General features: G+C 44.7%; 1 protein-coding gene across 2 annotated transcripts; it reads right to left on the bottom strand.

Annotated features, from left to right (window-relative positions):
• Positions 1 to 917: 917 nt before the first annotated feature.
• On the bottom strand, positions 918 to 12,608 carry LOC149281153 (anaphase-promoting complex subunit 7). 2 transcript variants are annotated; one of them, XM_089499733.1, is made up of 11 exons: positions 12,397 to 12,608; positions 9,938 to 10,124; positions 9,312 to 9,431; positions 8,261 to 8,372; positions 7,699 to 7,852; positions 7,141 to 7,283; positions 6,175 to 6,292; positions 5,822 to 6,018; positions 5,363 to 5,587; positions 4,435 to 4,585; positions 918 to 1,871 (listed from the first exon to the last, which is right to left on the bottom strand). In XM_089499733.1, exons 1-11 carry the CDS (start codon positions 12,495 to 12,497, stop codon positions 1,682 to 1,684), a joined length of 1,698 nt encoding a protein of 565 aa, XP_089355859.1. In that variant the 5' UTR covers positions 12,498 to 12,608; the 3' UTR covers positions 918 to 1,681. The 2 variants fall into 2 exon arrangements, with proteins under 2 accessions (XP_089355859.1, XP_089355860.1); XM_089499734.1 differs by having other exon boundaries at positions 9,938 to 10,102; positions 12,397 to 12,468.
• Positions 12,609 to 13,029: the final 421 nt, after the last annotated feature.

Raw genomic sequence — 13,029 nt, 5'->3', positions numbered from 1 at the left:
TGTATAAACAATACAAAAATTTTGTAATAACTAGAAAGGCTCTTAGCTTTACATGCAGTCAGAATTTTCCTTTCTTGGAGAAGGCACAAGCGGAGAAATGTTGAGTTCAAATTTCACCTTTGCTAAAAATCCACTTAGCCATCATTCTCTTTATTTAAGACTTAGGAAGTCGGAACCAAATCCAAAGACCTGCATGAATAAACATTGTGAACCCAAGGATGGTTTTGGGTATTTTCCTTCAGTCTTACTGGTTATTTCCTCAAATTCCCAAAGCAGTTTGTGAATCAACATAGGACTTTTGCTGTTCCAAGAAACAGCAAAATGATTCTGCTATGCCAAACTAAGCCCTTTCTCAGAATGTTGACTGTATCCTGGCCTGCTGTATATTTCAGGTTCAACAAAATTTTAGCATTTATACTATTCTAGCTCTAGAGTTAACACAAATTGTATAGCATACTAGTTAATTTAGTCAATAAACAATCCCTCCTTTCTGGGGTTTTCAAAGAAACTCACTCCTGTCCATAAATTAAATCCTTCTCAACTTATGACCTCTGGCAGAAGCTTTAGTAGCCAAAAACTGGCTGGATATTAGTACTTTCCTTACCAACCAAGAGCCTTCTACTAACTGCGGTGAGTTGACAGTGGGCTGTCTTTGCCACACCTTTCAAACTTTTAACTCTGTTCTATTTAGTTTATTTCTGCAGTTTGGGGATTCAACTCCATATGCAATACAAAATGCTAGCCATAGCTAAAGTTTGCGTCAGTTTATTTCCCACTTTGTGTCAACTATTCTTACTTGCAAACAATTCTGGCCTATTTATGAGCTATTTTCTGACATAGGTTTCAACAGGGCATGCTCAGCTGAACTTACTGCTGAACTGTGTCTTGACAAAGTTACCAAATGCTGACGCACAAAATGTTAGCAAGGATGTTTTAATATTCATATATTCAGGGGGGCAATGAGGGGTTAGTTATTATTCCTTGGTATTACCCAGTATGAAACAAGTCTTAAGAGCCTCTTCTTAGTTGTACTTTCCTCAATGCTGCTCCACTTTTCCCAGTATTCATGTAGAGGCTTTGGCACTTGTTAGCGCAGAACTGGCATGCTTTGATTTTAGAGTGTGCATGTGAAGTGGCCTACACAAAAAGAACAGGAGAAGTGAGGGAAAGGGCTGGGAGTAAATTGACTGCTCCTTGGTGAGACTCCTGCAGGTTTGTGGAGGAGTGCATGCATCTCAAGACACTGTACAGGCTCCTGGCATAAAGCTTTCTTTCATAAAAGGATATGAGAGCTGCCTACATTTATCCACCACTGGAGATCAAGCATAATTAGTTTGCAACATGATTCCGACATCGCTTTAGTCATTAACTGATGTTTGAGAAATGCTTTATGTGCTTTAAACATTCTAATTTTAGAAATAAGAACTCAAAATCTCTGCTTGACACCAATGCCTCCCCACCAAGCCACTCACATTGCTCAGCCTTCACATTAAATACGGAGCATAATGCAGAAACAGAACTCAAAGTCATTTTTTTCAACCGCTTCACTGCTTTGGATGGTGCCTCAGTCCAGTTTCTCCAGCAGCACCCACTGTCCTTGGCGTTCTTTATGCCAAAAAGAAGCAGGAGATCTTGAATCACTTATCTTGTGATAGGATTCCCAGGTAGATCAGAGGAAATCTCACTGCATGCCAAACCACTGTTCTTGATCTGCCCACTGGGCTGCTTCACTGTCGCTGCCTTCTAGGTCCCCTTCCTCGCCACTCCCTTCCATGTCGTCCACATCTTCTTCCTGGGTAGCATCTGTGGGACTTTCTTCTTTCTCCATTTTCTGCATTCCTTCCAATGACTTCTGATCATTTGGATCCAAACTAGGGAAATGAAAGAAGAACAAAAAGATATCCTGAAATGAAAAAGACAGTGCTGCCCAGGTTTTTTAGCTTTCTAGTTTCAACGCACTGTTGCTGATACATACAACCTCTGCTTTCCTCCCCAGAGATACATTTAACCACTCCTGCACACTCGTGCCTCATGCATAACCAGTCCACATCCTTACAGGGGCACTTGCATGTTGGTTTTTTAGCACATTCTTTGAACCCTCTGGTTACATACAGCATGACTATCAAACAAACCGTAAACACTAATGCACATGAGGCAAGACAAACAATCTTTAGGCACTGAAAGGGAGCACTGTAACATAGCTTCAACTCACAGTGGTCTGTTCAACTAAACTGCTTCAAGGCCACAGAAAAGCATTTCAAAAAGAGCGTTAATGAAGCTGTGCTTGGTTTAAGATAAGTGCACTCAAGAAAGCCTCTTGCAAATTTACTCAGTTATTTGGATGGCTGTCCCAATTCCCAGAGCGAGGTTGTCCTACCCACCATTCAAAGTGCACCAAAGGCCTACACAATGGTGCATGATGGTGCATGAGGAGTAATAGAACGGGAATCTTGCCACCTACATACAGATTCAGAATTAAAATCTTAACCTAAAAACAAACCCATGCACACAAAGTGATTAAAAGAACAAGAGTGACTAGAGGAAGGAGAACCTATTGGCAGACTATGGAAGAGGATGGTCATATGAGCTCTAAGTCTCCTAGATCCTGAAGCAGATGAAAGGCCCTCCTTCCATCTCAACTGCCACTTCTGTGGTCTTAGAGGGCGAGAAGAAGAGGCAGATACATCCTCACCATCTGGACCAGGGGTAGGCAACCTTTTTGAGCCGGGGGGCCGGGTTTCTGTCCCTCAGACAACTGGGGGGCCGAAGCCGGGGGGTGGAGCTTCCACCCTCCGGGGGCGGTGCCACACACTGGGGGTGGAGCTTCCACCCTCCAGGGGCGGGGCCAGCACTGGAGGCCTCGCCCTCTTTCCGGGCCCCTGACGGGCCCCAGGCCCTGTCAGGGGCCTGCAAAAAAGCCAACGGCGGGCACCAGCACTAGAGGCCTGGCCCTCTTTGCCAGACCTGCCACCCCCCATCTCACATTCATTCTCTTTTCTTCCTCCCTTTTCCTTCTTCCATCTCCTTTTCTCATTCTCCCACTTCCTTCCCTCACTCTCACTCTTTTTCCTTCCATCCGTCTCTCTCTTCCTCCCTTTTCCTTATTCTTCCCTTTCTATTTCCCTTTCACCTTCTTACTACCCTTCCATGCCTTTCTTCCTCCATTTCCTTTATTCCTCCTCTCTCTCTCCCTTTTACTCTTTCTTTCTTTCCTTCCATTCATCTTTCTTCCTCCCTTTCCTTTATTTCCCCTTTCTTCCTTCCCTCCATTCCACCTCTTCCTTTATTTCCTTCTCCCTTTCTCTTCCTCTTTCCTTCTTCCTTCCCTCCTGTCTTCCTAGCTCCCTTCCCTTCCCCCCATCTCTCTCTCCACACCTCTTTCCTTCCTTCCTTCCTTCTTTCCCTTCCTGCTGGAGGCAGAGGTCCATCCCTTCTTCCTTCCCATCTCCCCTTCTCTTTCTCCTTCCTTCCTTCCTTCCCTATGTCTCCCTTCACATCCCCCTTTCCCTCATGTCTGTCTTCCTCCCTCCCTCCCCCATCTCTCCACACATCTTTCAATCCCTCTCGCCTTCATTTCCCCCTTCCTTTCTTCTTTCTTCCTGGCTCTCTTCTCTTCATCTCTGCCTCCACACAGCTCTTTCTTTCTTTCTTTCCATCCCTTCCACTCTCTCTCCTTCCTTTCATCTCTTTCCTTCTTTCCACCCATCTTTCTCTTCCTTTTCCTTCCCCCTCCCTTTCTCATTCTCCCCTTTCCCTTTCCCTCCCTCCCTCCACCTCTCTTCCTTCCTTTCTTTCCTTCCATCCGTCTCTCTCTTCCTTTTCCTCCCACCCTTCCTTTCTCATTCTCATTCTCCCTTCTCCCCATCTCTCCCTCCACACCTCTTTCTTTCCTTCCCTCCTTTCCCTCCTTCCTTCCTTCCATCTCTTCTTCTTTCCCTATCTTTCTCCCTTTCTTTCTCTCTCTTCCACTCTCTCTCCTTCCTTCCTTCCTATCCTCCCTTCCCTCACCTGCTGGAGGCAGAGGTCCAGGAAGGAGGAGGCCAGCGGCTCCCCAAAGGCCGCGCCCGCTCGCTTGCGCGACAGGGAAGAGGCCGGCGGCCCCCCAAAGGTCCTGCCCGCTCTCGCGCGAGCGGCCGCTTGCGTAACAGGGAAGAGGCCGGCGGCCCCCCGAAAGGCCCCACCCGCTCACGCGCGAGACCTTTGGACTCTTGCACGCGCGAGCGGCGCCTTTGGCTTCTCGCGCGAGCAGCGGCTCGCATGAGAGGGAGGAGGCTGGCGCCCCCCCAAGGGCCTGGTGCTGCCGCTGATTGCCGCCGCGGCGGCAGCACCAGGCGCAGGCTGGTCCCCTAGCCTTGGCGGGCCGCATGTGGCCCGCGGGCCGGGGGTTGCCGACCCCTGATCTGGACAATGACAAGAACATTTCCAGAAAGTTACCTTAGAGCAATACTGTACTGGTCCATAGCTTCCTGATATTCATTAACAGCTACAAGGAAGTCCCCCAACATTCGATGCAGAATGCAGTCACTCTGGTTGGCCAGAGCATTCCTCAGCAAAGCAATTCCATCTTCATACTTCTGTTCCCGGCCTGTGGGCACAGATTTAAAGCTATTTGAATCAAGGGTGTCCTGCACTTAAAAGACATCTCTACTAACTGCACAGACCTTACAGTATTTAGATATCAAAAGATATTTTAACATTTATTAATTCAATTTACACCCTCCCTTTCTCCCTCCATGGGATGGACGATGGCTTGCAATAAATTAAAATAATTTTTTTAGATAAAATGTTGTATTACAAAAACTGTCTTTCATCCTTATAGATATCAGGGTTGTGTACAACTATGATTCATTTCAGGTCATGCCAAAGCAACTGCACCAGGACCATCAGTTGCATCTCCATTGGGAAAGTATTATGCAGAGGTGGGCAACTGTGCAGGAGGTGGGAGCCAATGTTCATCCCTTCACTCTCCTGGGGGGTCACACGGACATGTCTGAGACAGAAAGAAGCAACATGATATCACTTCTAGTTCTTGGTTTCAACCCCAAATGCTTTTAAAGGTGCTGGAGGGGAGAGATTGGGGTGTTTGGGAAGTAAATTTCTCTAAGCCAGCATTTTTTTTGTGGCAATATCTAAGGAAGAATTAAGCCAAGAGCTGGTAGCCCACTCCAAAAGTGAGAGAAAATGATGCAGCCAGTCAAAAGCACAGCTACATTTTGAAGAGCTTTGAAGAGTTTTGGAAGGTAATTGCCACCTTCAAGACTGGATAGAAGTGATTCTTTGAAGGGACATACCTATGCACACTGAATAAAAACTATGCTGACAAGCTTGTACAAAGCACACAAGAGATAGGTAACTGACTTACTGAGAAGCTCTGCTTTTTTCACCACTGCTTTGATGTAATCAGGGCGCTGTGTCAATGCTTTGTCTAGCAAAGTCTTTGCTTTTTCCTGTGCCACAGGATCTTCCAGACACACAGTTGCCAAAAGAGTCAGTGTCTGTGCATTAGCTCCCAAGGTTTTGTACACATTATTAGCCATGACCGTGGCTTCGCGGAGACCATTAGATGCCAAGTAGCACTCAATGAGGCCTGGGGGAATCAAAAGGGTCAACATTATTGGCAAAGATAACCAGATTCTTCTATTTCAGTACCACTGACAGCAGATGGTGGTAGTGGCTTATCCATTTAATTCAAACAGTCTCACAGGCTTGTCAAAAACACGTTATCTCAGGGATGCAGTTCATCTGTTGGCCTTACAGTGATATTCACTCTACCACCAGATTCAACACTGTACATTTGTGAAAGTCTGCCCTCTTTACTTGCCTTCATAACAGTCCAGCCTGCAAGGAGCAAGCCGTATGGCCTCTCTGAAGTGGATGATGGCTTCCTGCACTCTCCCCATGTTCCGAAGAGCGGCACCTTTCAGAAGCAAAGCTTGTACGCTATTGCTGTTCAGCTGAATGGCTTTGGCTCCTAAATACAAGGCACGGGAATAGCGCTTGCTGTAGAAGCTGTGACACCTGCAAAAAGAAGGAAGCAATAGTAGGCTACTATGCTCAACCTTTTCCACCCACAAGAGGTAAAGGAGTCCTTCAGCCATTCCCCCAGATTAGACAGTGTGGGAAAGGCAGGTTGCCCAAATAGGAGTCAAAAGGGAGCAAAAAGCATGCTATTACCCTGATACCACCCAAGGCTCAGCATGCTGATCAGAAATATTGAAGAGCCGACAGCCTAGATTCTCCACATCTTCCAGACGACCTTCTCGGGCTAACAAGTAACCATATACATCCATTCCTAAAAACAAAAGAATTAAAGACTTGGACATTTAAAAGAGCAACAGTCCTACTGAAAGAAACACAAACATTAAAAACTGATGAAAACTAAAGGATAAGTTTATTTACAACTTTCCCCTAAAACACAATTTTTCTTCAACTAATTAGACATTTCACTTGTGGTTTTAATCAAATTTTCTCTCACTTTAGTAAGCATAAGGACAAGCAGTTTTTGTTTTTTGTTTTGGTCTGCCTAATTTGTCCTAGTTTTTCTTTCAATGTCAGTGCAACTACAAATAAACTATTGAATTTTTTCATTCCATTAAACCATAGTTAAAGCTGCAATCCTACTTACACTTGCTTTGGCATATGATCCACTGAATTAAATAGGATGTACTTCTGGGTCAAACAATGGAATGCCCTCCTCTTGGAGACCCAAATGGCACTGATGCGGGCTTCATTCCAGAGCCAAGTTAGAACGTGACATTTATCAAAGTGTTAAGTATATAAGGATCTTAGCTCAAGTCTATATACATTGATGCTTTCCAAATGTTCTAAATGCTTATTTGTTTTTAGATAGTTCTAAATTGCTACTGGAAAAAATATTTTAATTGTTTTAATTGGCTCTGTTTCACATTACTCTGAGATATTACATAGCACAAGATATACTATTTTAATAAATAAGTTAAAAATAAGTCTTCAGAAAATGAGAGATTGTCCCAAATCACTTGTGATCTTTATTCAATGTACAAGGGCCAACTGGGCCTCCACAGCTCCATGCCAAGCATTGCTCCCACTGGCAGAAAACAGAGAGGATCCCTCCAACTGATCTCATTGCTGGGGCAGACATATATTGGGAGATGGACTTACCTTTTATTAAATATGGATCCAACATTTGTGCTTGCTCAAATTTTAGAATTGCATTCTTATTGTCACCAGCTCGGAAATACAGATCCGCTAAGCTCCCCAGTATATCCACGTTATCTCTCAGTAGTGACTTTTTTTCCAGTGAGCTTAAAGGAGAAAAAACAAATTAAGAAAAAAGATTGCTATATCAATTTAAAAACAATTCCTTACTGCATTTACATCTATATGCTATTAAATGAATTTATAATCCAGTTCTGATGTCACTGTATCTTCAACAATACAACTATAGTGAAGGCAATTTCTCTCCAAAGAAGATTAAAGAGAGAATGTAAGCACACACGGTCTTATGAAATCAGAAACAGCAAGATAAATAAGGAGTCTAAGAATTACAGATGGACAGGACAATGAGAGTAGTATGTTAGGGGTCTGGGAAACCCTCATATACAACATATTGTCCTCTTAAATTCTATAAGCAATTAAGAATTCATATAAAAATGATTTTCTCCAAAGAGCTGAGATGTTTTCCAAGAAGAACAGCTGAAGCATGCCCTGGGTTCTTACCAGATGGTGTTGATCGCTCTGGTGTTATCTCCTGTGTGCACAAACGCATACGCTTTGATCCACACTGAAAGCCAATCCAGGTTTGGGATACTCTGGATTACATTCATTGTCATGGAGGCAACCTCTGCACCTTTCACTGAGAGCGACAACAAACCTAAATAAGAGACAAAAACAGATGTAACTCCAGTTTTGACTAAATGAGTTTGGTAGCCTCAAGGAAATGATGTGCTGAGATGCAAACAACAGGTAAGTGACTACAGTGATTCAGCACCACAGTAACTGTCCTGCCACATCCCTGGCACAAATTCTTCCCTCGGATTAGAAAGAGTTCTAGAAGTGTTGTTATTGCCTCTCCAAGCACTTAAAGCTTCTAAGACACAATATTGTAGCTACAAAGAATAACACCTACTTATGAGCACCCAATTAACTGGCTGCACCTGCGCATTAATCCACATTATTTAACCTGCCCAGGCTATGACTGTCAAAATTTACCAACAATTCTTATTTGCACTTCTAATATCCTGCAAGTACAATAACCATTGATAACAAGAAACGTGGCTACCTAGGATGGCATCAAGAGCAAGCGGGCACTGCCTCAGAACTTCTTTGTAACTTGTCACAGAGGAGCGTTCCTGGCCCGCCTTTTTATATAAATTCGCCAGCATCATGTTAATCTGCAACCCATGGAAATACAATGGTGAAGTTATAAGCTATAAATTGCTCTGACACATGTCAACAGCTCCAAGAGATGAAACACACACGCCTGAAATGTGTGTTTGAACAGATGTGGTTAAATTAGCATTGAAGGAGAATATTGTTTTGCTTGAGCTAACTTACAAAACTGTTTGGATCTCTATAGAACTGTATGCCTTGGGACCTGTCCTCCAGAAAGATAAGCTGATGTGGCTAGAGTTATACCCAGCATGTTTTCTCCATGGCATGCAAGGGTTACGGCTTTCTGACAACAAGGTCTTGAATTAATCTGTAGAAGATCAGTGTTAACACCTAGCCTGGGAAGATATGTAAATATCTGTTCTAGTATGTTAGCTGAATGGACTATTACTACAGCATGTACACAATGTAAAGTGATCCTGGCACCTTCTATATTAGCTTGTACAAGAACTGAACTCGGGGCTTCCATTCTGTTCAGATTCTGGTGTGTCAGGGTGTGAGAAAGAAATGCATTTCTTCCCCTTCATTACTTCAAATTCTCCTTCAGTATGAAGCAGAACTTGAAAAAGTTCCTTTTTTCAGCATATATTCCCAATTCCCTGGCTTACAAGATAGAACAATTTGCTTGAAGAGTACAGTATATCAAACAAAGGGTGATTTCAACTTATGCAAAGCCAAACACTTTCACTGTTACACTCGTAATTCAACATGCATTGCACTGAGGAAGTACTTTGTACTTGTTGGTTCCAAGTGCTGATACAACCTTTTGGGCTTGCGATGATTAATGTCAAGTAATTTTTGTCTTTATTTAAAAAGGTAGAGATTTCTCCCTTATATCTTGCTATCAAAGGATGCTGAAAGAATTGTTCTATCTTGTATGCTTCTGGCTAAAAGCTCCCAAGTAACCTTTCTTTCTGACTAAAAGGTCCTTAGTAACTTACCTTTGGGGTTCTTTGTCTTGAAGGGATTCCATCAAGTATAGCAATGGCATCTTTGTCTTGCTTTAACATTGTGTAGCACTCTGCCATTTTGTACTTCACTTCAATTTCAGAAGGCAGGCACTAAAAATACAATAGAGACTACTCTTTAATAACTTCATAGCTCTTGCAGCACAAGGAAAAAGAAAAAACGCCTTAATGCAGTGTAATAGATTTTAAAGTCTAAAGGCGGTGCTGTATAACAAGTCAAACCCATGACCCATCTGAGTTAGAATTTCCTGTCCTGAGGACTGGAAGCTTTCCACAATCTTCTCAGGCAACAGTCATTCACAGCCCTATTTTACAAGAAAATGTGCTGATGCCAGGCACTGGATTTTGGCCTTTCTCTGTGCCTAATATTTCTCTGTGCGTAATATATGTCCTAGTACTGAGCTCTGCCATCACCCATTTTTCTTTTAAATGTTAGGTCTTGGGTGTGTGCAGCCATCCATGCGTCTTAACCCATTTCATGAGATGGTCATTTATAGAAAAGGACAGGCTATCTGTCACGGGTATTCAACAGCCAATACAACATGGGTCTCTCTCACTGGCAAGACCAAGCCATGATGATTTTTTAAAACGATGAGTACCTGGCTTTGAGGAGTAGATGCAGCATTCCCAGTTGAAGGCCTGACTTTGGATGTTTTGCTCAAGGCTTTCTTCTGCTGCAAGGCCATTGTGTATTTACTTACAGAGTTTCTGTACTCCTTGTCATGGAAAAGAGAATCTGCATGATACACAAGGAGCTGATACTTCTGTGATGGGGAAAACAATTCACTGTAAGAAACACAAAGCAAACCATGTTGGTTGACCACACAAAAGCACCTGTATTTGATTCTTAAAGGAATGGTACAATCAACAGAAGTGCGTCAAGATATTACAATGTAGTGGCACGCTCAAGTCAACATTTGGAGAAATTGCTGTTCTTTGTCTACCGGACAGAAAGCCTTCTATGGTGAAACTGGTCGTTGTCATAGGTTTTGGACTTCAGCTTCCATGCTCTCTCACCATGAATTGTGTTACCTGGTCTTGATGGAAATTATAGTCCAAAACCTCTGGAGGGCACCAGGTCGGGGAAACCTGGGTTAGTGTGTCAGGAAGACCCAAATTCATCATTCTACCATGAAGATGGCCAGATAAGGTTTACTATGGATTATTTCTGCAGTGTGGATGCAGCCTTAAACGCAGCTCGCCTCCCCGCTTTTAAACTAAGGCTACCTTCCAGGGTTGTGAAAACTTCCATTCCCAAAAGCCCATAGCCTGGTGCCATGGTAGTTAACGTGGGCTCAACCTGGATTATTTCCACAGTGTGGATGCTCTGAGCTACCTCCCAGGGTTGTAAAAATGGGACATACTAAAACAAATGACAGTACTTGCCCACAGAGAAACCATACTTGTCCATAGGGATACAATGGGGAATACTTGTCCATAGGGAATCATTGGGGAATAGTTGCCTATAGGGAATCATTGGGGAATACTTGCCCATACGGAATCATTGGGGAATAGTTGCCCATAGGGAATCATTGGGGAATGCTTGCCCATAGGGAATCATTAGGGAATAGTTGCCCATAGGGAATCATTGGGGAATAGTTGCCTATAGGGAATCATTGGGGAATAGTTGTCCATAGGGAATCATTGGGGAATAGTTGTCCATAGGGAATCATTGGGGAATAGTTGCCTATAGGGAATCACTGGGGAATAGTTGCCTATAGGGAATCATTGGGGAATAGTTGTCCATAGGGAATCATTGGGGAATAGTTGCCTATAGGGAATCATTGGGGGATAGTTGCCCATAGGGAATCATTGGGGAAGAGTTGCCTATAGGGAATCATTGGGGAATACTTGCCCATAGGGAATCATTGGGGAAGAGTTGCCCATAGGGAATCATTGGGGAATAGTTGTCCATAGGGAATCATTGGGGAATAGTTGCCTATAGGGAATCATTGGGGGATAGTTGCCCATAGGGAATCATTGGGGAAGAGTTGCCCATAGGGAATCATTGGGGAAGAGTTGCCTATAGGGAATCATTGGGGAATACTTGCCCATAGGGAATCATTGGGGAAGAGTTGCCCATAGGGAATCATTGGGGAATAGTTGTCCATAGGGAATCATTGGGGAATAGTTGCCTATAGGGAATCATTGGGGGATAGTTGCCCATAGGGAATCATTGGGGAAGAGTTGCCCATAGGGAATCATTGGGGAAGAGTTGCCTATAGGGAATCATTGGGGAATACTTGCCCATAGGGAATCATTGGGGAAGAGTTGCCCATAGGGAATCATTGGGGAATAGTTGTCCATAGGGAATCATTGGGGAATAGTTGCCTATAGGGAATCATTGGGGGATAGTTGCCCATAGGGAATCATTGGGGAAGAGTTGCCTATAGGGAATCATTGGGGGATAGTTGCCCATAGGGAAGCATTGGGGAAGAGTTGCCTATAGGGAATCATTGGGGGATACTTGTCCATAGGGAATCATTGGGGAATAGTTGTCCATAGGGAATCATTGGGGGATAGTTGCCCATAGGGAATCATTGGGGGATAGTTGCCCATAGGGAATCATTGGGGAATAGTTGTCCATAGGGAATCATTGGGGGATAGTTGCCCATAGGGAATCATTGGGGAAGACTTGCCCATAGGGAATCATTAGGGAATAGTTGCTCATAGGGAATCACTGGGGAGTGCTTGTCCATAGGGAACCATAAGGGAATAATTATTTCCCTATAAGTAAGTAGTCCCCAATGTATCCCTATGGGCAAGTATGCTTTCCTTGTCTATGGGGCAAGTCCTGTCCTTTGTTTTCGTGCGTCCCGTAAAAGCGACCATTCCCCAAACGCCATCGCCTGGTGCCAGGGCAGCTGAGGCGGGCTGACCCTGGATTCTTTCCGCCGTGCAGACGCTCTGCGCTAAGGCTACCTCGCGGGGTTGTTGTGACTCTAAAAGCGGTGGCCGGGGGGGGGGGGAGAAAGCCGAGGGGGAAGCGCCCTCTGTGTCTTCAATGGAGCCGAGAGGGGCTCCAGCTGGAAGGCCGCTGCAGGGCCGCCTGACTCACGGGTTGTTGCCGCTCATGGTGAGGAGGAGGCCGCTGAGGAGCCGGACGTTGGAGTGGAGCCCGGCGGCCGCCATCTCCCGCACATGGTCCACGACGCTCATGGCCAGAAAGGGACGGAGAAAGCCCTCGACAGCGGAACCAACAACAACAACAAGAAGAAGCGACGTCAAGCCCCGGGAGGAAGTCTAAAATGGCGCCTCTCCGGAGGGTCCTCGCAGCGAGAGCGGCCATAGCCAAACAAGGGCCGCGGCCGCGCCGAGGAGGGCTGCCCTCGCCGCCGCCTGTCCGCCTTAGTAAAAAGAAAGGCTGCATTTCTTCACGGGGGGAGCTGGCGCCTCCCCTCAGGTCTCGCTTCTCCCCCTCCTTTTTTTTAAAGTTATTTGGATAGGAGTTTTTAAAAATGAAAATAAAAATCAGGCACTGCGATAAACACCCTTTCCGAAGCGGGAGCGGAGCATGCGCAGTAAGCGCTCTTCTGGGGCTTCTCTATGGGAGTGTTGTTGTGTGTGGGCTTCATTTAGTAATGTTTGAGGAGGAGGGTCTATCATGCTCTCCTCTTTAACCACAAAGTACTAGCAGTTAGCCTCTGTAATAAGGCTTTAAACCGATATGTGTTGTTTCTTCAAGCCGTTT

This window comes from Sceloporus occidentalis, unplaced genomic scaffold, assembly GCF_023333645.1.
Source record: "Sceloporus occidentalis isolate IW3139 unplaced genomic scaffold, rSceOcc1.0.p SCAF_138, whole genome shotgun sequence".
NCBI classification, from domain to species: Eukaryota; Metazoa; Chordata; class Lepidosauria; order Squamata; family Phrynosomatidae; genus Sceloporus; species Sceloporus occidentalis.
Note: the sequence above shows the minus strand (reverse complement) of the source record. Positions and strands in the feature narration are given on the sequence as shown.